Raw genomic sequence first — 23,483 nt, 5'->3', positions numbered from 1 at the left:
CATTCCTGCACACTGAGCAGATAAGTATCTGCTTGCATGGCACCTTCTGGATTTCTGAGAAGTGTCTAATTTGCAAATGGCATAGCCTGTTTCACAAGGGCCACTGGCACACAAGGTCCCAATGCCGTCTTTGAAAGAACAGTCCCCAGAGTAAGTCATTGTGCCAGTCTGTGTCAACTGGATCCTGCAGTGAGACCCAAAAGGGCAAAAGCACATGCTGCTGCTTTTCCGTACTAGATCTTTATTTCTTGAAAGCAATGCTCGGAACTTAAGAAATAATCAGTCAGTCTGGTACTTGCAGGAAAGAATTTATTCCTTGCTTATTCAGTGAAGCATGGAACAGAAATGTGACATCTTGCATGCTCCTTAATCAGAGCAAGTTTGAAATGGAAGAACGCCCTCACCGGCTTTTTTTGTCTTCATATTCTTTACTCCTGCAATACGTTCCTTCTCTCAGAACGGCATTATGCGTTGGAGTGAAGTACAACAATGTAATATGTCTCTGTTGCTCTTTTTTTAGTTCAAAGAGCACCCCCAGAGTGTGCCATATGCCACTACACATAAAATGGTGTGACGTTTTAAGGTCGGAAAGCCACAGCCTGCCTGCTTCAAGGCTACACTGTTCATGTTGTAGCTGATACGTGGATAGACCCAGGTGTCTGAAGCTGGTAACTAGACACTTCTCCCCAGCCTCAAATTCATAACAAAGCTTTAAAAAACTCTGGTGAGACAAGGCAAATCATAGTTTCTACCACCTTTGACCTACTTAAAACATGGTCAGAAGAGTCTTGATGCTGTTGAGCCTGACACAGTCACATCAAGGTGGAGAACCCGAGAGGCATTTAAACTAATCCCCACATCAGACCTTCTTTAAACCCCCATGTCTAGATCTGGACTTGCAGTTAGACTACTGGGCCCAAAGAAAAGATTATTTCTAAGCTTCAGTTTCCTTCCCTAAGTAGCCTCAGAAAGACCTTGTAAGTAAGAGCATAAAGCTACCATTGCAGAATTGGCTTCAATCAGGTATTACTACAGCAAGCAAGTCCTAGCGATTTATCAAGGCATACACAATTAGTCACATATTCTGGCTCTCAGGGTCTTGTAGTGACCCCTTTGTCATTTTTTTGATAAGGGTCAAATCACTGCAGACAAGACAATGACAACTAAGTACTTACAGTACTGTGTCAATTTACTTTCATCCACACATTTGCCACAGATGGATGGGTAAGTTGAAGTAAAAATAACATAAGGAGGGACATGCAACATTGCCAGGCAACATTAGCAAAAGGACATAGACAACCAATGCTGCCCCTAGAAACCGTGAGGCTGAGGCACCTCAACAGCAGAAGCTGGCTGTCGCAAAATACTCTTCTTTGCCAGGACAAGTTACATATTGATACCATGAGCCCCTCTGCTCCTGTGCCAACTCTGCTCATTTGTGTGATAACACAAGTCCACACATACCAGTGCATACATATATCATCAACAGCTTTTTCTCCAGCATCTTTTGTGAATGAGGATCTTAATGGAGGGAGACCTGAGTCCTTGCCCCTACAAACTCCCCACCTAACAAAAATTTCCTGATCTTGGCTGCCTTCTCTTCCCATTGCTAGCGGAGCTGTTCCTGATTCATTCTACTGCAGCATGTAAGCAAGCAGAATCGAGCCTGCTGTTCAAGTCAGAAAGGAAGAGTCTGGTCTTCCACAATACAGGATCTCCTCCCTTCAAGCAGAGCAGAGAGGTGGAGGATCAAGTCTTATGGATACAAGAATGTTGCTGCTTATCCCATCTTCTATGGGGCAGGTTTCTTTTGAGTCACTGGGACTGGGGATCATGCAGGGTCACATTCAGGGCTAACAAGAAAGCTCGTTCCATGAATACAGAATGACCAGAGATCAGCAAACCAGCAGTAGAATAAAAAGCCCAGGATCACTCCACAGCCTCTAAGGACAAAACTGGGTCTTTGTTATGCCAGAGGTGAATCCAGTTGCAACAGAATTCATCAGTCCCAGGAAAGAAGCATTGAGGTAATAATGCAGTGAATTTGTAATAATGGAAGGCGTTCCTGGTAGGGGTGATCTCTCCTGACACTGTCTCTACTCCTCCCCAGCTAGCCACAGGGAGGGAAGGAGTGACTTCTTCCATTTTCATATTCAACACTGTCCTGATAGGCCCTGTTGTTACCACCTCCATACGCGACTGCTTTGTTTGCTATGAAAAATGTATATGCTCATCAACATGTAATGAGTAAACTCACTGAACTCAAGGAAGTGCATGAGCTTAAGAAGTTGGACTGATCTTGGCAGGGCAGGGGATTGTCTTATATTTTAAGTTCTTTAAGGTCAAAGTGACTAGGCAATTGGGTAAAACCTTGCAAAAATGTATGAGCACTGAAAATAACTGTCCAACTGTTCATCTCCCCCCCTTATTTGCAAGAGGATACTAAATTGGAATTATTAGCCCGATATCGCATTATTTTTTGGTATCCATCCAAACCTTCCTGGGTATGATGTGATTTGACCCAAATAGGAGACAGGCTCAAGAAGAAAGCCAGACACGCAAAATTGTGTGGCTGTTCTTGCTCGCTCTGATAAATATCATGGCTGGAGCTAGGGTAGCTTCTCTGAAAATATGACTGGATTTATCATGCTATCAGACATTTACTAAAGAGAAATACGCTCTTATTCAATGGTGGTGTAATAAGGCACATAAATTAACACAGTGTTTTGGAACTATGCAGATTTCTATCAGCCACACATTTGGCCTGTGACCCACATAACAAGCAGGGATAGGGCAAAGCTGTCTATTGCAGGTAACCCACAGGATCAACATCTCCCTTTCCCAACACACATTTTATTTTCACCTTTCCATTTTGGCTTCCTTCCCAATTGGAAAAGCAAAATTGAGACAGTAATGAAAACAACGAGACACGATATATTGATTTGAGGACTCCAAGTGCTCCTGGCCCATATGCATCTTCCATGTCTTTATTGGTCATCAAAATGCCTTTGAAATAAGGAAGAGCTTAGAACAACGCTCTGAGACATGAGGAAAGAGACCATGTGAAATATGTGAAAAGGAAAGATGAGTCTGCAAGACAGGGATGCTTGAACAGCCACACTGTAAAAGTGCAGAACCTCTTTCCTCAGTGAATATGAGCTGATACATACATGATATGTACTGGTAATTTCCTCATTGGTTACATCCATCACACACAAGGCAACATAGTTCCACTCGTTTCTCCAGTTCCAGTGTAAAACTGGCCAAATCTTCCTTCACTCTCAGGGCTCAAACTGGCAAAGTGCATGTTAAGGTTAGAGGCCATGGCAAACTCTGGAGCAACTGGGAAGTTCTCCTAGTTATAGTATCAGTTACTGATAGAGCGTTATCTCCGTTGATGACCCTATTACTGTCCCCAAAGTCATACTCCTCTGCTTACAGGTTTGTTAAGAGCAGTCTTCTAAAGGACACACTCCCTTGGCCTTTAGGGGCCAGCAAAAAATTCACATACACTTTCCCATGTTTTCAGGACACTCAGACTCTAGGTGATTGCCAACACAGGCAAAAAAAGGATAGATGTATCTTATTCCTCTGCAGAACAGACAACACAGCAGCCTTTCTCCTCCATCCCCTTTGAAGTACACAACAACGCAGAGGAGACAATGAAAAAGACAGAAATTTTATGTGAACGCATCTAGAAGTAATCAAGAAAAGATCCTCCTCTGCAATTTGACCATAACAGAGCACCCTTCTCAAAGGAAGGAACTCCTGTCTAAATGGATGTTCATTCAGAGTGAGGGAGGTCACGAATGTGCAGCGTATGGCGTATTCCTTATACAGACACTCTTGGGGTTCAAAGAGAGGATACAGTTGATCCAATCTAACAGTACACTGTGCCTGAGATGGACAGCCAAGGCCTCTGTTACCATCCTCACTCCCACTGTTTGTGTCACACCAGCTCCAGGTTCATCTGAACACCTCTTGAGCCAATTTAGTCTTCCAACTCAGCAGAAAACCAGTCCAAGTATAAAGAAATGGATTTGCGCTCTTCTGGGCTAGTCAGATGAGTCAGCCCAGAAGAGAGTCTGAAGAGCCCAGGAGCCAATGGAAACAGGAGGAAAGATCTGGGTAGCACTCAGAGCAGCAACTGGGAAAGGAAGACCAGTTCTGCTGGGCAGTGGTGAGTGGCTAGTCTGGCTCTTAGCATACAGTAAGACTACTCTTGAATGGAGTCAGTCCCTAAGTGTCACTCAGCACAAAGCATGCTCATTAATTGGCACCCAGCGAATTTGTATCATACCTCATTGCCCAGTAACTTCCAATGGCAGACACATCTCTCACCACGCTGGCAAATCTAAACCAATAGGGTGACAGGGATTGATGCCAGCAGGGAAGCTGTTCCTGCCTTGCGAAAAAAATAACGAAAGAAGAGATGCTTTCCTTCAAGAAGGGTGGTGGGACACAACTGCTATATTCTCTGGCAGTTACACACTGGGGTGGAAAATGTTTTCTCTGTGGGAATGCTGCTTTCAGCAAGGTGACAGAGAACAATGCTGTCACCAGCCCTGGCCACACTCATGTTTTCCATGTCTCTTTCTATCTTCTGTTCTCACATAGTTACTCGCGCCCTTTATCTGGCTGGAGCAGGAGCCATTTATCTCCTGTGGTACTTTGCTTCCCAGGGGGAGTCTGCCTCTCCCTTCCACTCTCCTCGACAGCTTGAAAACCATACCTTAAATTCTGTAAACAAAGGCCTTGTTCTCTGCCATCAAGAGTCCAAAGGGCTTTCTGTGACAGATGCTTCGCAGTCCTGGTACTGGAAACCTCCATACTACTGCCAGCCAAAATTCTGCTTGTGAAGAGACTAAGACTGTATCTTTCCACCACCACTCTCCACTGCCACTGCCGAAGGAGCAGAGAAAATAAAGCAGGATCCTGAGGTTCTCGGTGATGAAAGCAACAAAGGAGTAAAGAAGTGAGAATGGAAGCCAAAATGAAGCACTGAAGAGCCAGCAGTAGGAAGAGGAATGCATGCATGTGATGTGTGGTGTTGTATAAGCACCTGGAGTTTCGGTACACATGGGTCTACCCCATCTACACTCCACTTAAATTGCGCTGTGAGAATAAATTTAGTGTTGCGCATAGATGCTTAACCACTTCTTCTACTGTGACTTTTCCACTTGGCAAGGAAGCACTATCTCTAGCTAAATGCTGAAGGTAAAGCTCTTTGTTTTTTCTGCATAGACTAACAGGTCAGTCTGTCTTGCCTCCCTCCGGTGAGGAAACTCCTCACTGTTTTCCTGCTATTGCTGGGGCAGAGCAGCAGCACAGTGGCTGACCTCAAAGAGTCAGTTCAGGACTCCTACTGGTGCAACATCAATGACTGAGTTTTGCAGATACGGACATTTCACCTTAGCAAACGGTGGCCTGACGAGGACTGGCAAATGGAGAAGCTCAGAAAGGAGCCAGCACATACTCGATTTCCACAGAACCTGCTGTCTTCCTGCCACAGATGACCTTCAAACACAGCCAGGTGGCAAGCACACAGGAACACCTGAAAGTTTCAGAGGAAAAACGTGGCAGGCTTTTTATCCCATCAGGCATCTGCTCGTGCTCCTGCTGACTCTCCATTTCCCAGTGACCTGCAAAATGCCTTCTTTTGGAGAAGACTTCTATAGAAAGGCTTACTGCATGAGTGTTTTGGCCCCTAGCAAAAAGTTTAATGTTTAAACCAAGCGTCTGCATGGGTGTGCATTTCATACTAACAAGTAAGAGGTTATTGCTGTGCAAGAACAGTTTGTTCATGAGCCAGCCAATTTTGTAGCAAGTCTGCATCGGATCTGCAATGGGAGAACATTACTGTTTATATTCCTCCAACCAAGTAAACATGCGCTCTTCCAATTATGCCAGTCCTTCCTCAGCTTACCCTAGTCCTGACTGCAACTTATATGTCCAAAGCATTGCTATTCTTCTCCCTGGCATTCCAGCTGGGAGCGCTTTGGGAAGGTACAGAATTGATTTTCCCTGCAAGAAGCAGGTCATGTGGCAGTATCTTCACTTTTGCTCCTTTGTTCTTTGCCAAACCCTATCCTAACATCCCCTTGTTCTCTGCTGATTCTGATGGAGTTGGCCTTTTTCTACTCTGTACTGGGAAACTGGCTAAAAAAAGAAAACAATCAACTAGCTTCTGCTCACTGCCAGATGCTGTACTTTATAAAGGTGGCTTGGGTGAGATCCGGCTGGCCAGTCAGTAGATATGTTAGTGATGTATGGGATGCTGTGTCAGGCATTTCCTGCAAGAAGCAGTCTTGGCATTTATTACAGAAAGCACCCTTTCATATTAACAACCACCACCAAGAATTGCTTCCAAAAGAGTCCAAAACGCACTGTACAGACTGGACATAGAGGTGCAATGGATTAAGGGTGGGAAATATTTCTTTCTTATTCATTTTCAAGACAGCAGTTTGCTTATTTTTTATGCCAGGCCAGACGCTTCTAAAACTACAGGCATAAACACTTAATGCGGTAGCCTGAGTAGCTTCAACCACTCTGCGCTAGTCATCTGCAACCTTCCTCTACCTCAGTTTCCCTATGTGCAGAATACAGTTAATAACATCGCCTGAGGTAAAGCACCTTCCGTTGACTGTCTTGCCGAATATAGCAGTCAGCTGTTTTGGCCATGGACTATTTTTTACCCTGTGAATTACCAGGTGGCATCTGGCATAACTGGGAGCTCTACGTACTTCTATAATAGAAGAAGTACTTGTAACACTGGCACCATTCGTAACGCAGCATGCCATCCTAACCACCAGCTTAACCCATCAGCTCTCGGCACATTCACAGGTTTAGGCTTGGAATCTTGATGACTATGACCAACCGCCAGGATACACGTCCAGCTGTTAGGACGTGACATTTTGCCAGCCTACACTGTTTCTCTCCCCTTCCTCTGACGGGTTCCAGGCTACCAGAGCTTAAGCAGCAACCTGCAAGACAGCTTAAGCCTTTCACAAGGAGACTGTTCCCTATGCCAGCAAGCAATGCCTGGCATCTTCCACAGGTCACTCCTGCTTGCTGTCAGTTGTATTCCAAAATTAATCCTCTAACCAATGAGAAGATGAAGTTAGAGAACGCGATTCAAAGTTCTAGGTTGCTGCCAACCAGACAGCCTGGATTAATCAGCATACGTGCTTAAAACGTACTATAATCACTGGCAGTGACAAAGCAGAGCTGAAAAATACCGCTTGTAAAAGTGCTGGATTAAGCAGGCAACTTCATGGCATCAGGCAAAGACTGCATCACTGTAATGCATACGTGTCCACTTGAACTCCAACTCAGAGAGATGCATACGCCTGTGTCCAAATTTGCATCTGATTGGCTTTGTTCTTAAAGACAGATACTGCTGAGTGTTTTGCTGTACTTCAGTGCGACACAAGAAACATAGATGTGCAGTGCCAAAGCAAGCTCAAACCACATCAATGCACATACAAAAGATCAGAGGCTTTGCACTTACTGTGTGAAACATGATTATTACCAGAAGGCAAGTGCACATGCGAAAAGATTGCTCGTGCCCTCGATGTGATTTGCCAGTGTGTCACGTGCCGATCAACGCAGCACGCTGCAGTTGTAACTCTGGAGCCCTTGAAATCCATTGTGCGCTACAGCTGCACGAAAGTGCTTTGCTGTCAGATTTCCTTACTTCAGATTTGTTCCCCTTTGGACGACATTTGTATATTTGCTTTATTTTATGAACTGTTTTAGTTCCTTGAGCCTCTTTCATTCATGTTAGCAGACCAGTCAGAGCAGGGACAAGCAACTGGGCTCCGGTCCTCCCTCTGCCACTGACTTTCCAGCAGTCATTGGGCAAGCTGTTGAATCTCTGGGACTCCTGGGGCTTAAAGGCCTTTTACACTCTTCTGCCAAAACTGGAAGTGGATGCGACTTCAGTTTGCTGTAAGGCTTCTTTAAAAAGTCAGGATCATACAAAGACATAAGTAGGTTCCTACTCCACAGTAACTCGGGTATGTTATTGGGTTCTGTGAACCGATCTTCCTGGACAGCACTCTTGATGACTTTTACATTCGGAACGACAATTAAGCATTGCAGAAAACAAGCTGATATATCAGAGGACTTTCCACATTCCACCCTTTGGAAGTTACTCCTCTGAAGGGAAGCCTGGGATCATGCCTATCATCTCCCACTAGCCAGCATCTGAAAATAGATGCCTGTCTGTTTACTCCCATCGACCAGAGGAGGTATCTCTCCAAATTGGCGGGGCTGTACCTGGATGAAACCAGTGTAAGAAGAGTAGTGGAACATCGCCCACCGATCACGGAGTTGTTCTGTCCAGCTCAGGAAGGGGATAGACTCCCTTTATTCTCACAATGATCTGGCAACTTGGTAAGTTTCAGCTGACCCTTCTATTCCTCCTTAAGTGTCACCATCCTTCTTCCCCCCAAGAGACATTGAGAGAGAAAGTGAAATACCATTTTTCCTTGCTTGTTTCAATAGCTTGCCTTTTCTCTCCCCTTCTTTCACCTATAGCTTTTCTCAAGCCTTTCCATGCCTTTTTCTCTATTGCTAATCATCGCTTTCCCTACTATGGTGTTGTCATTTGGGACAACAGGAGGACTGCCTTTCACGCAACTTCTTCCAGTAGTGTTTTAACATCAAGTTCCCAGGCAGAGGATCTGGGGAAACGAGAAGGTGGGAGAGCTTGGAAGGTAGGAAAAGAAACCTAAATTAAATCACATGAGTGTGATGGAATAAACAGGATAATATGGCAAATTTCGTCAACATTCACTACATCTTACAGTCTCTGATGGGACCATACATGTGTCTTTCTGTGACAGGTACCATTTGCCCATATAACATGCGTAGCTGTGCCCATGTGCATCTGTGAGCTGAAGCATGAGCTGGGGAATCCTCACCTGAAAATAAGTTCTTCCTAGACTCATCTTAAGTCATACTCATTTCAGACATTGAAAAAACACAACCTACTAAAACGGAATAATCTAAAAGCAAAGTAATCCACCGGAAATTATGCAACAAGGTTTAAAGAGGTGCCTTAGGTGTAGAAAGACTTTAGATAGTTCAAATAACAGAAGCCGATTCTAAAGTGGGATGTGCTGAGCACACATGAACAATTGCTGCTCAGATGAAGCTCCATAGCCTGATGGCATGTGAAATTACAAGATTTTAGCAACTAAAGAAGCATAAATATTCTAGATATTAAAAATCAGTTGTGTTCTTAGTGATTTGGTTTGGTGATTAGTTCTAATGTGGAAAGCTTATTTGAAAACAGCTGAAGATAACAATCACTTTGTGTAGGCTAATAGCCAAGACTCCTCAGTTATTTAACATAACTGATGAGCAACTTTTCTGTGTCATCCTTGCCTGGCACTGGGAATTCTCACAACACTGAAATGACGATGGGAGAAAGTAACACAGCACACGCACAAGGCATGTGCCTGCAGATATATGGGCAGTCACATATATCCACAGGCAGCAAAAGGAACAGCTATTCCCCAATTTGTGCAAGGTCTTTCAGCTCCTTTGGCCCTGTTCACTCACCACAACAGTCTCTGTTACACTTCAGGGTGCCAAGCCCTGTAAAGGGTAACATTTAAGAGGTGGCAGTCGCTGCCATGGCTGCAAACTTTGTTTTCTCAATACTGATCTTGGATAACACTGAGGCCCGGTCATCCTCCCCTCAGCAAATCGCTATCTGATCGTGTGTCTGACAGCATTCCATGGGCAGTTCCAATTCTTTCCAGATCAGAGTTCTAGCTTTTCATGGCAGAAAGCAACCTGATACCCTGGCCTAGCTCCAGCTTACACAGGACTGCCAGCGCAGGGGAAGGCCTCAGCAATGGGACATTTTTTGTCAGCACCTGTCTCAAAGCGCTCTGTTACAGAAGAAGTGGAAAAAATCTACAGTCACTTCACCAAAACCAGTTCCTTAATCACATCTCCTCCTCAGCACCTGCTTCATCATGCACAGCATCTTACAATGTGGCTTATTATTAGCCATTATTTTCCACAGCACTCAGCTTACCCAGTCTGGGGGCCAGAAGTGACACCACTGGAAATTCCAAGACCAGGGCAGAGGTGGGCAAACGGGAGAAGTAACCGTGAGTTTCATGGGGCTCTGGTGCACTGTGAGAGTGACTCAGGCAGAGGGTCTCACAAGCAAATCCCTTGGAGGAAGGATGAAAACTTGGTATGGTAGTAATTGACCTTTGGTTTTTGCATTTGAAAAAAGCAGCATCACTCAACACTATGGCAAGGCGACAGCTCCGTGGTTAACGTCCCAACATTACTCAGGCTGGGACACCACTGCATGCATCCATGGCTGGGGAGCTCCCCCTGTGGAGTTGCTAAAAGACATGAAAAAACTCTGGCTAAAATGGCCAGTGCTTTGTTCCCAAATCAGCTAATTGCAGTCTGCCTTCGTCTTCATTCTAAGAAAAACCTTTACTGAGCCTCTGGAGAGTTTCAGGAATGTCAAGAGACCAGTAGCATGCTGTTCTTGCTCATGCCTCGGGTGTAATCTACTGCTGGGTACCCCACTATCTCACTCTGCATTCCCCAAACGCCTCATAAACTTACTCCAGCTTCCATTATGGAATTCTTCAGGGCTCTTTGACCATTTATCAGGCCAGGGCTTGATAGTGGCTTTCCTGTCTGATAATGCTGGTTGATGGGCTCCTCAAGCAACTTTCACAAACCCTCCAACACATTCCTGTGTACCACACGAAACTCCCACCGTTTGGATAGTGGCCTGACCAGTATGTTGACTTGTCTCTTTTTCTGACGGGGGTTTCCTTTTTCCTGAATGCTCTGCTTTTCTGGCTTGTTATTCTACCCAGATTGCTACCATCTGTCCCTCTCTTGTTCTACAGCGAATCAATTTCATTACATCTCCTTTTGGAGGGAGATCGTGAGTGTTAAAACATGCTTGCAGCCTATGGTAAACCTGTACAAATTTGCTACAGTCCCAAAGAGAGAGCAGTCAGCCCTCTTCCTTCAACAGGAGAACTGTAACCCTTGGCTGCTGTGGCGTTTGGGCCTGCGTGACATAGGTGACACAGTTAATGTTCATTAAATCACTGACTGTACTAGCAATTGGCAATAGAGTCAGACATTTACCAAGGGCAGCCATGTAAGGTTTGCAATACGGTTTCTGAAAGGCTGGGAAAGACTTCTACTGAAGACAGAAACCAGACCTTGCATATTCGCATTAAACATAATGGAAGGAACGATCTGAAGCTCCTAATCAAGGTAAATATGCATATGCTATGCTATTAATTTTAAAGATAACAGGGCAAATTCCAATCTCAGCTAGAATACTAGAGTAAATGTGGAGTTATTCTATCAATTTCTGCAGAATTACTTGAGATTTACAGTTGTGTCTCTAAAATTAGAACACAGGCCTTGGTCTTGAAGACTGCACATACTAAGTACTGGATTTATTAGGATGTTTCCCCAGCCATCTTCTGCTGACAGCAATGGCAGTTAGGTGCATTTTGGTTTGGGTTTTTTTTTTTTTTTTTGGTTGGTTTGTTTGGTTTGTTTTTTTTTTTAAATATCTGACCGTAAGTTAAACCAGAGCCCAAACACTCTGTCATAAGAAAGGACGGGGAAACTGAGTAGGTGAGGGGAATATTGGGAGGGGCATGTTGTAAGCACATAAGAAGGAATGTTAACAGGGAAACTAAAAATAAATGGGGGCTACAGATGAATCCTGACGTAACTGCTTTGACCTCAATGGAGTCACATTTTGTTTCCACCAAGCCATCACTTCCAGCCCTGGCTTCCTATGTGATCCTTCATAAATAGCTAAACATGGTCTAATTCACAAGCTCTGTTCTCCCTTAATTGCTGTTCAGGGACCTCTGAACTAAAAAGGAAGCTATCTCAGCTGCTTATAAATTTGCAGTCATGGAACTAGTCAAGCCCATGCAGGGAGACTACGTTTCAGCTATAGCAAGCCACTATAATAACAAGGATACCAGAGCATGATTTGGACGTACAAACTTTGGCACTGAAAATATGTAAAACCTTATGGCAGGTATTAAACTTAAAGGCCACTTCAGTATATTCCCAGAAAGCAGCTGTTCAAACAATAAAAGGGGCGCAATTATGAGATACAATCTCAAGGTGATTACCCTCTCTAAAATTCTTAAACTGTATTACCAGTGAACTAAAACAATGCTAAAAACTTCTTCTGATGATACACCTATCTATTTGATGCAAACCCGCTATAAGAACGAGCCCAAGTTTCCTGTTACTTAAGGCAGTACAAATGCATTGATATTACACTAGCATTCCTTGTTTCACCTCTCACGTGCAACAATTATGTTCAGACCCTTCACTAAGTTCTGCTTCTCCAACACTGAACTCCATTCCTCTGCTTAACTGCATTGTTTAAATATAGACAAAATAAAGGACCAACTCCCATTGATGACAGTGGTATTTGGGTGAATCGTAAGACCTTGACTTTAGTGTAGTTCAAGTGTACATAAAGAAGCGGGAGCTAATCTCTAGCCAGCACCATCCTAGACCATCTGAAGTTACTAAAACTAAAAATATTTACATTCAATGCAGAGTCGCTCCCCCAGGCATCTGTAGTATAACAGGATGTAGCATGCTGATGATATAAGGACACAGGTAACTCTGAGTGAGCTTCTACATCAGTGCTTTGGTCACAGTACCACAAATACCGGACACTTCACAGATTATGATCTAGAACATGGAGAGACAATCAGTGTCCAGATGGCCTTTATCCAGCTACTGGGAATGCTGGCTGGTTAACCGACAGACCAAACTAAGCAGGAAGTTATTTATGGGGACGGCAGGAGGGTGCATTTGTATAGACAGAAAGAGAACATGCCATGGCGACCATGTGCCCATCACTGTGCCTTGAGTTTCTGAAGCGATCTGGCTACAGCAACAGTGGTTAAGCTGCTGGATGAGAACTCAGCTTTGTACAGTTCCCATTTAGTCCTCCAGCATCAGGCCTGAGCTTTGCCTCCGTGTTGATTCAGCATGTGCCCTGACAGCTGTGCAATGAGGAAGCCAGGCAAGCGCACCTATCCGTCTGTCTCTTTCTCGCTGCCCTGACAGATGTGCCTCAGCAAAGAAATATTTAAGACTTTCCCAATGGCATTAAACTAATACAACTTCCTCATCCTTCACCCTAAAATCAAAGAAAATATGGGGACCTTTCATATGCTTCTGGTTTTAAACTTTCCGATGCACATCAACATCAAATCTTTCCAGAAATTCCCCCTTCCGTGGTTTTTTCCATAATCTGCAAGAATTGTGGAACTGGCAGTTCCTTTACCTGTATGGCTTGGTAGATCTTGGGAGCTTTGCTCCAAATTAGCATTGCAAGTAATACCCAAAAGAGTTGAGATGCAGAGCAGAATAGCAGGCATTTGACAAGTGTTATCCTTAAACCGGTGAAATATACAACGCCTTTTTCCCAGCCCTGCTACTGTATTCCTAACGAGCTCCTTACAGCATAGACCAGCACTGGGCTGCCCACACCAACAGCAGGCAGTCTGTGTGGTGGTCAGCAGTTCACCTTCTACATGGGAGCTTGCAAGCAGAGGTGAGCTCACTCTTCTCTTACAAGCAAACCAGAAGCTACGTGAATGTGATTAACCAGTAGTACTTAGTACCAGTAGTCTGGGCCTGAAGCTTACCCTTCCTCAGAGTATATGCAGAGTAAACTAGGCTCTCGTTTGAAATACGTGGAGCTATCTCCACAGATGCACTAAGATTCACAAAGCTCGCAGGCAGATAAAGAGTCTGGTTTGCACCACTAAGAAACACGCAACTTTGTTCTGAAGGTTTTTAACAGTCAACAGAAATAGCGCTTGGGAAAGGTCAGCAACTCATCTTTCTGGACCAAATAACAATAACAGGGCCAGCAAGGTTGTTCTGTGATGACACCCACAGTGAATTATGACCCGCGGGGGCTGTGTGACAGCAGGAGCAAATAAAATGCGGTAATGCGAGTCGCAGCTTGGACATTGCACTCCTTATGGCAAAGGGATATTATTTTCACCAAATACAAACATACGAACAAACAGGTGGGGAGGGGAGCAGGAAATGGACAGATGATGCTATTACCAGCACGATGATTCTGCATCTTTACAAAGCAGCAAGCTTTGTAACAAGATGCCCACTGCGACTTAGAACCACAGTACCGCTGTGCATGTGTTTGACAACGATCAGTGAGAAACATTCAGATCAGATGGCCAGTGATTAGAAGGGTGCACTCTGAATGGATGTGCCTAAGCAAAGAGATACTGGTAAACAAGTAATTAACACAGTCTCTTAGCCCTCACTTCTGAGCTGCATAGCACTTCACTGTGTTGAGGTGTGTTGAAATGAATGGCAGAAGGTCCCAAGATGAAGATGTTGCAGAATAAATTGGCAGCTTTGACTCTTGTTCCCATTCTGCTGTGGGTTTGGTGCGTGACCTCGGTGAAGTCATTCAAACTCCTATCGAACGTTTTTTTTTTACTGTCCATTCAAATCTGCACCTACGGTCCATCCCTAACAACTGAGGTCACCTTTAGCACTTTCAACAGAACCCTACCAAACCCAAATCAACTGTGCAACATTTTCTCAGAATTCTGGATCTGCTCCATCCATGTCCGCTGAAAGGAATTGGTACCTAGTGTTGCCCCGTCAATGGAAAAAACAAATCTATTAACACCAAGCGTGAATGACTTTCCAAGTTGCAGGGCATTGCCTTGAGCAGATGGTTGAATGAGATGCTTCCTGAACACTTAAACCCAGGGAACCCGTGAGAAACCTGAATGCAGAAGGGATAGCTTCAATAACAGAATAAGATAAAGAGAAAGCCAAAGGCCTGTGAATTGTAGTCACATAGCACCTACAAAGGCATTTAAGATGGCTAGCTTTGGGGTAAATCTAGGTACTCTGAATGGCTCTCTGGAGGAACCTCTCACTCCATCAGCAAGGCAGAGACACTTAGGGAGACAAAGACTTTTAAATGATGCACTGAAGCCCAAGATATGAATACTGCCGCTTACAGCTACATCAAGAGGACCATGCAAAGCCTGGGAAGGTAGGGACTGACTACATCCACACCCACTGTGCATGCACATGCCAAAAAGCTCCTCAACCTAATAAAAATATCATTGCATATTAAATATTTTTCAAGAATCATATCATACTTGCTGTCTTTGTTATTGTAATCTAGGAGGATCAGATGGAACGCTACACAGCTCAACTTTCAAATGTATGCCCTGACCTACGCTCAAAATTTTGAAGCAACTCCTGCTTTCCTCACAGACCAAAATGACCTCTCTCTCTGCCTCTCCTCAGCACTCCCAACGCACACACTCAAAGCGGTCATTAATTTTAATCTCCCAGTCCAGTCCAGAGGCTGTACAGCACTCAACATTTGCCACATCTGAAGCATTACATTTTTTGAGTGCTATGAATCGCTGATCAAGATGACCATTTTCTTGCTTTGAAAATCGGCCTTTCTTACCAACTAATTCAAATCTATGAAATAAGCATTCCCAATGCTCTCAATCACACTCCAGAAACTAGGGCCACCACTCATCTCTTCTCCTGCCCTTCCAAGAACAAGTTGCGTGCTTTTGAATGCGTCTCCCCTAACCTAGAGCTGTAGAAAAATTAAAACCACACCAAAATAAATAACCCCAAATCTTCCCAAGAAAATGTCCAGTGAGCCAAAACATTCTACCAAAGTAGAACTTGCATGGCACACCCTTCTCCGCCAGGGAAGGCAAGGAGTTAAAAAAGAAAGAGTGACAGATGTTAACCCCCTCACTTGGTGGACCACTGGAAAGCATCCAATATGATGAGGTGTACAGTATAGGCATCTCCAAGAACAGAATGGAATGCAAATGCCTGAGAGCCTAGCATTTGAGAGTAAGACATCGAATATCTCTAGCATCTTGAGATTACAAAGTGGTCGGAGTAAAGCCGAGAGAAGAAAAATCCGCAATTTGAGCTACAATCGACCAATTCACGCAAAAATTGCAACTGCACTGCCTGCTTTAAAAAAGAAGAGAGAAGAGGGGGGGGGGAGAGGGAGGAGAGAGAGAAAAGCCATTTCTCAGGAGAGCAGCTCCAATTAACAGTTTGGTTTTCAGCCTTTGGTGGGCAAGACTTTTAACTCCAGGATATCAGGCTCTCTATAGCACTGTCTAACAGGAGTAGGGGGCCTCTCTCACATAGACAATAGTTGAATGAGAAAGAAGATGAACTATAGAAACTAGATATTTAAAACATTAAACAGAGTACAGACAGTCAGGCTGTGATATTCACTTCTGGAAAATATTCCCCTCAAGAAAACTCACCGCTTAGGTTTCTTTAAGGAGCTTGTAACAGAAGAAGCTGTGGACTACGGTGGCACATCATTTTTAAGTGTCATGGGTGCAGGATTGCTCCTGGGGTACTAAGGCTCTGCCTCAGTGCTGGATATCACTGAAAGGGAAAGACAAGGAAAGTCTAGTGGCCCAAATAAAACACAGAAAAAAAGTAACCTTGTAGAAATTTTCAACAGGACACCGGGTACCATCCTGTAATCCAGACAGTAGAGGCAAAATGCAGACATAGTGTCACCTCCCTCTAGCAGCTCTGCAGCAGCCAACAAACTGTTAGAAAGCCCACACCTTGGGTAGGGGAGAAATAAATTCCAAATGAAGTGATCTTCCACGCCCTCCTCCTCCCCTACTCCTTATCTCACACAGAAGACTACAACCTACCAGTCAGGAGTCTGTAAATTACACCATGGTGAAGAATGCAAATTATTTCTTTCCAGCGGTAACTACTGACCCAATTGGGAATGTAATCGGAGTAATGATGAAAACACAAGCCAAATCAAGCCAAGCCAACATGAAAAATGCAAGCCAAACTCTGGAGCAAGCAGCGATTAATCTGGTATCATGCTCTTCTCTGCCAACAGCCCCTGTACAATCTGCAGGGTGTTTGAGAGGTTTGTGTCAACAGAGGCACCATCATTTGGACAAAAAAACAGAAGCACGGAGCTTGCACTGGCTCTTTTTGGACACTGTCACTTCTACTATTTTGGCGCACCTACCATTTGGGAATGATCCTCTTCTGACATTCTAAAATTCCCAGTATTGCTTTCCATTGTACACAGTACTCCTCAGACCTGGTCCTGAATTATTGTCTGGGGGCTGTTAAAGCTTGTTAAACGTCTGTCGCACTCTGTTTCAGGGAGCCGTATCTCACTGAGCAGCAGGCATATTCCTCCCTTACCAAGCCTTTCAGAGGTCTGGGGGAAAATACATACTCTGTAAATATTCCCATTCCATATTATTTACTGCATTCTTACTAATTTATTACCACACAAAAGACATTCTGAAGACTCTTAGAAGTAGCCCCTGTGCTGCTTAAATGTATCAGGCACACCTATGAAAGTTAAAGTAGTGTCTATAGGTCTCACTCACTAGATTTCAACTGTGCTCTGCAGCCCACCGGCAGTCAGGAGAGTGCAGGTAAGTGATTCGCAGCACACTCATGAAACGGTACCATCATACACCATTCTCATTCCAAATTTAAAGGGAACCGTGGCTGACCATTTGCAAGAAAGTACATTCACTCATAAGCCAAAAGATCTGGGAATGCCTGTTCCAGGCTAACCTCCTACATAACACAAGCTATGGTATTTATCCAGTCAGTGGGGAAACTCAGTAAAGAATCAGGACTCCGTCATACTTGAGGCAGTAGAGAGAGACAAGTCTGTGCCAGTCCTCAAGAGCATTCTGACTGTGTGAGGCGAGAGCTGACAGGTAGCAAGAGTAGTGGGCAGGGAACGAGACAAAAAGAGGGGTTTACATTTCTGAATCTGCAAATTGGAAATAAAAGATGATACCAGAGTCAGTGTTGGTGGAGTGATGAGAAAGCCACAGGTGAGCCGACTTCTAAAAGGTCTGCGCTTCATCAGAACAACTGTAAGAAACAGCTGAGATACGCGGGTTAATGCAACCAAAATACTTTATCAGCAGAGACCTGTGAAAATCATAGGCCACGCTACAGCGCTTAACACGAAGATTGACCGGGCTACATATCATTTCAGGCTCCCAAGGACCAGGACATACGCCTGGAGGAAATACAGGAGCAGCATTCTGTCTGGTCCCCCTCCCTGTTTTGTTACCAAAACTTTGCCAGCTACACAGGTAAGTTGCTCAGGAAGAAGACTTGCCTACAGCTACTCAGCAGTCCTCAGGGAGAAGGTGGCACTTTCCTCCACTTTATTTGGGGTAACTTTACAAGCAGTCTTCCATTTGTGGCAGTCATGACTCCATCAAAACAGTCCCTGCTGGGTCAGGTGCCCCTACGTGGCGACAGCCTGTCCCCCGAGTATGCCACAGAGGCAGGCAAAGGCCGGAAGGAAGAGGAGTTTTATTCCCCTGAAAGCACAAGGGTCTTCACTTACCCAAGGCCTCAAAAAAGGCTCAGAGTACAAAGGCTGCTGTTGCCAACTGTGACTGCAGTCCTTAGACTTCACTTCTCTCCCACCGTTCTCAGCCCCGACTCAGCTCAGTACACCGCTGTGGATGCCAAAGAGGGGGTAAACAAAACCTGCATCTGAGGGGAGGGAAGGCTACTCTGCCCCTGCCAGTTAATGTTTCTGTGCTGCTTTTACAGGCTCCTTCTCCCATACAGACCTGAGAGCCAGTGAGGCCAAAGAGTTTGGCAAGAAAGCTGTGAAAAGACCAGGAAGCTCAGCTCAGCTTTCATTCTATACTCGCAGTTACACTTTTACGGCTTGCGGGCAGTTCCTTTTCACATGTATTTTGTTGGCTGGGAAGAATAGATAAGAAGATGACAAAATTGACAATTTGGGGATCGAATAACTCGGTTGGTGGAAGTGCAGGGCAGAGCTGTATGCTGGAAGGACTGCCTTCTAATTTTGTGCCAGAATGCAGACGAACAGATGGGAACCTAATCCTGAGAGCCGAATACAATGTGCATTCACTCACTTGCAGCCTTCCTTGCTAAGCATGATATTATAGCTTCAGCAGGAGTGAAAACTGAGTCGTAAAATTATCTCTTATCAATCGAATTACAAAAGCGGGGGGGAGATAAAAAACCCCAAACTCTCCTCTTACTTCTGCCAGGTAGACCCATTAACGGGATCTGGATCTACAAGAGGATTCATTCTCTGCACTTAATCAGCACAGATGCAGCACTGACATGCATGGAAATGTAACTAAGGGAAGAACAGCAGCATTGACAGCCACAGTGATAAAAGGATAAACTCACCAGCTGTCACCAGCTGTCTTCCTACAGCCCAAGTACCTGTCACTGAATCCTCTCTGGAGATGGTACATGTTCCACAGATCACCTCGTCAATCATGCTGTGTTTCTAAGGGTACGTTCAGCCTTCAACCGTGTCACAGTTTTCCTAAGAAAGGCATCAAGTAGCTCTAAATGAAGGTTACTAACAGTCAAGAAGCCCGCCTTCTCTGCAGAGAGGAGACTGGCTAAGTAAATGCACGATGCAGAAAAGCCTCTGTGGGAAAGATCCCTTGCCCATGTAACAAAGTAGAGCAGGCATGTCTCTTGTGTAAATCTGGAAGTCAAGACAGAGGAAGCTACAGTGACACAGCTCGTGGAAAAGCTGGGTTTGATAGCCCCATTGTGGATGTCCCATACCAAGAAAGGTCAGCGACAGCTAAACAGACAGCAAACAAGTGTCTACAAGACCCTTCAAGCGTCCAAGAGCGATCGCAAGGTAATTATTACTGAACCTAGATTCCATGGACTCTGTCCTCAGTTGAGACTAGCAGCACAGAGGGAAGTCAAGTGGGATGTGTCAGGCTACAAGGATCTGAAGGAGCTCAGCAGCGTCTCCTAAGGCCACTTCCACGCCAGCACCACTTCCTTTTGCTCACTTCTGTCCCCTCAGATCAAGGGTTACCATAGCCACGGCAGCCGTGTGGGGCTGCCAGCTAGAGCAGATCTAGAGAGTTATTTGGTTTTAAAAGAAAATTCCCCTCCTCAAGTGTCTTGTTTTACAACTCGATCACTTTACACACCCCTGCAGAACTAGGGACATGACATTAACGCCTCCCAAGGTGGGTCAGAGCCTCTTAATCCAGACCTACCGCCCACAAAATAACTGTACTACAGTTGTAACTACAATACAAGCCAAAGAAAGAAGCTGAGGAACACAGCTAAAACGATATTGTGTGACTCTGGCCTCAAACACACACGTCCTTCATCACATCCTCTGAATTTTTCAAAACAACCCTCTGAAACCCTCGATAGCATGAGTAAAACTCCCCTAGGACCATAAATCTGCAAAGTGCTCTCAGTTGCTTGTCATATTCTCACTCCCTTACTTTGGATGCAGAAGCAGAGAAGAAGTGGATATTCAGTGTTATACTATGCAAATACATACAAACTGAGCCAGGGTACTGGCATTTTTTCCGCAGGCCAGAAATCAGCCATGGCCAAGCATTAACTTAGCTTTGACAAAGGCTGGCTAGCCCAGGCTGGGCAAATCGCTTCTCTCTTTCTGGCCTCAGGGTGAAATACACAGGTAGGCTTGCTCAGGCAGGGAAGCTAGGATAAGTAGTTCCTTCTCACCCTCCCACCCACCTTTCTCTTTATAGAACTGCTACAATGGTCTGAGCAGTCACGGTATAAACTAGACAATGGAGATAATCCCCACGATGGAGGGGTTTTTTGTTTGTTTGTTTAAAGAAAGCAAGCTAGGAGTAATGGTGCCACAGCATAGCCTCACTGACACCCAACTTACCAAACCAGGGAGGCACTGAATTAATTGCAGAGCCAGGGCACGTGAAAGCAGTGGAGGGCAGGAACTCTGAAAACAGAGAAAACTGATCGGCTCCATCGCAAGAGAAAGGGCATTGGGATGACTTCCTTCTTCAGGCAGAGCCTGTTAGATAATAGCAAACAGCTAAGATTTTAGCAACATGTTCCCTCAAACACCCTTTGCTGTCTCAAGGTCTGTGACACTGACTTAACTCCTGTAGACAAATTTTTGGTTGTCCCACCTCTCTGTCATTCCCAGGTAGCTGATGAAACAGAAATTCTGTATCACTCATACTAGAAAGAAGTAAACTCCTACTACACTTGAGTACATGCAGCTAACTAAACTTAGGACAAAAGACAGAGTGGCCAAACTGCTTCATCATAGTAAAATACAACACTGATTTTATACAGATATATAATCTTGACTGGAAAACTCCAAGCAATAGCAAAACCAGTACCTCCTCGGACAGCTTGTTCCCATGGAGGAAAACCAAACTTCTTTCTACAGTTTGAATGTGCTTCATTTCTGCTTCCGTGCACTAGATCTCATTGTGCCTTTCTCAGATGGCACAAACAGCCCTCAGCAAGGATGCTTCCCCAGAGGTGCTCTGAGGGCACAAGTGCAGAGTGTCTGAATGAGCAAGACGTGGGCCACCTGCCTCCTTTCTGTGGGGCTAGACTCATCCGCTGCCCAGCATTACCGCCATCCTGTGGGGGACGCACACGGCTTCCCCTGGCCTCAGCACCCACAGTCTCTGATGGACACGCCATGTCACCATCCGTGCATGGAGCTCCTGCAGGTTTGGCTCTCAGGCGTGCCGCTGAGGCTGTGCCCGGCAGCAGCTTCCTGTGGGGGCCACCCAAATCCATGTCCCTTTGCAATCAGTAAAAAGTGTCTCAACACAGAGCTCCAGGGAGGACGTCACACATTGTGTCTGACAAGATGGGGACCAGTCCTAAGGGCTGCTGGACTAAGATTCTAGAGCAATCCCTGTGCTGTTTGCCGGGCCGCAGAGGATTTCTCTCACATTGCCACAGACATTCAGCTGTTATTAACCGTTTGCATCATCTTGGGGACAGCCAGGGTCCCTCCAGTGCTGTGCCAGGTCCTAAAAGCCGCTCTTGGATTATCTGTCAGCACCGTGAGGCATTCCGGCTACATCTGGTGCAAATGGCCAGGGGTGGGGTGAGAGCTGGAATCTCCATAAGGACAGGTGACTTTCCGTCAGCCCCACTGAGCCCCACTGCATGCATTAGGGGCATTTTGGTGTGTTCCAAGGCCTGCCATTTTTCATGCAAGGAGTGAGAAAGTTTTCTGTTTGACATTCTTTTCTGTCTCACACCTTTCCAGGTGCTTTTTAGTGTGCTTCAGCATTTTCCAATTTCCTTTTGGCGTGCCACTGCGCCGTTCTTTTCCCTTTCTGTGCTCCCAGAGTCATGCGTTTGTCTGTCAGCCCTAGTTTTCCTCTTTTTCCCCTTTTATTGCACTGCAAAGTTCCCCCTTTGTTCTCTTGCCCTCCTAACACTACGTCTCCTTGTCCAGTCCAGCAGTCTCTGTTCAGCTCTCAGCCTGCCACTTCCAGCAGCTGGGGCACTGCTCGGCGGCTACGGCAGACCCAGCTGACCCTGATGGGGCTGACGGCGATGCCTCACGTGTTTCTGATGGACGGCAGCCCCGCACCAAGGACTGGTGGCCCGCAGGGGTAGGGGCGCGTTGCCCCCAAGGGACAGTCGTGCGCCGGGGACTCGCCGAACAGCGGCAGCAGCGGTGCCGGGGCCGCAGCAGGGCGGTGCGCTGCCTCGGCGAGGGCTGGAACGGTGGAGGGGCCGCAGGGCAGCGATGCGAGGCTGCCGGAGAGGGAGCTCACCGAGGAGTCGCGGTAGCCTTCGGTCAGTTGGACACGGACCGGGGCAGAGCGAAGCGGGGAGTAGCGGGGGAATCCCTGGGGAGGGTCACAGCGGGAGCGGAATGACTAGAGCACCGCTCTGCGAGCTCTGTGCGCTAAAGGAACTTTCGAGCCTCGACGAGAGAAAGACCGACCTCTCCCCGTCGCGACAGCTCCCGCAGCGACACGCGCCGGGAGATGTAGTCCTGCGGGCGGGGCGCGCTGCTGCGCGCGGCATGCCGGGAGATGTAGTCGTCACTCATCGGCTTCCGGTCCTGCAGCACCAGAGGGTGCCGCTCTTACCGGTGCCCGAGATCTCGTTCCTCTTTTGCACGGTTTAATAACACAAAACCTCCAATAACCTCACATGCTTTTAACGGCTTCAAATAAAGGTCTGCATTTTCCAGAGTAAAAACAAGTTTATATTGCCTGTCTAGTTTTATCCCATTCACTAACTTTAGTTCGCTATATTTAAGTTTTAATTACTTGTCTTTCCTTAGTGCCCTCACTTTTCAAATTTTCTTTCTACATCTCTTTTAGTTTGCTGTCTCTACTTATTTTTTTTTCCCTTTATTTCCCTATCTAAACCTCCTGGAGGTTTTCTGGTGTTTCCAAGGTTTATCTTTCCCCTAAATATACGTATCTATGTGTGAATAGGTACATAAATGAAATGTCTCTGTTCTGTAAGGTCTTTGAAAGGTTTTTCTTGCATTTTTGGGGAAAGCGTTTAAAAATTCCCCCCCCCCCCGTTGTAATCTCCATAGAAGATGT

General features: G+C 45.5%; 1 protein-coding gene across 1 annotated transcript in view; it reads right to left on the bottom strand.

Moving 5' to 3' along the window:
• The window catches only part of SMTNL2 (smoothelin-like 2), a 47,169-nt gene extending 25,636 nt beyond the window's left edge, over positions 1 to 21,533 (bottom strand). Inside the window, exon 1 of the mRNA XM_009881467.1 lies at positions 21,528 to 21,533. Coding sequence (XP_009879769.1) covers positions 21,528 to 21,533 — 6 coding nt within the window. The remainder of the gene's footprint in view (positions 1 to 21,527) is intronic.
• Between the last annotated feature and the right edge of the window lie 1,950 nt (positions 21,534 to 23,483).

Source organism: Charadrius vociferus, unplaced genomic scaffold, assembly GCF_000708025.1.
Source record: "Charadrius vociferus isolate BGI_N301 unplaced genomic scaffold, ASM70802v2 scaffold323, whole genome shotgun sequence".
Classification (NCBI taxonomy): domain Eukaryota; kingdom Metazoa; phylum Chordata; class Aves; order Charadriiformes; family Charadriidae; genus Charadrius; species Charadrius vociferus.
Note: the sequence above shows the minus strand (reverse complement) of the source record. Positions and strands in the feature narration are given on the sequence as shown.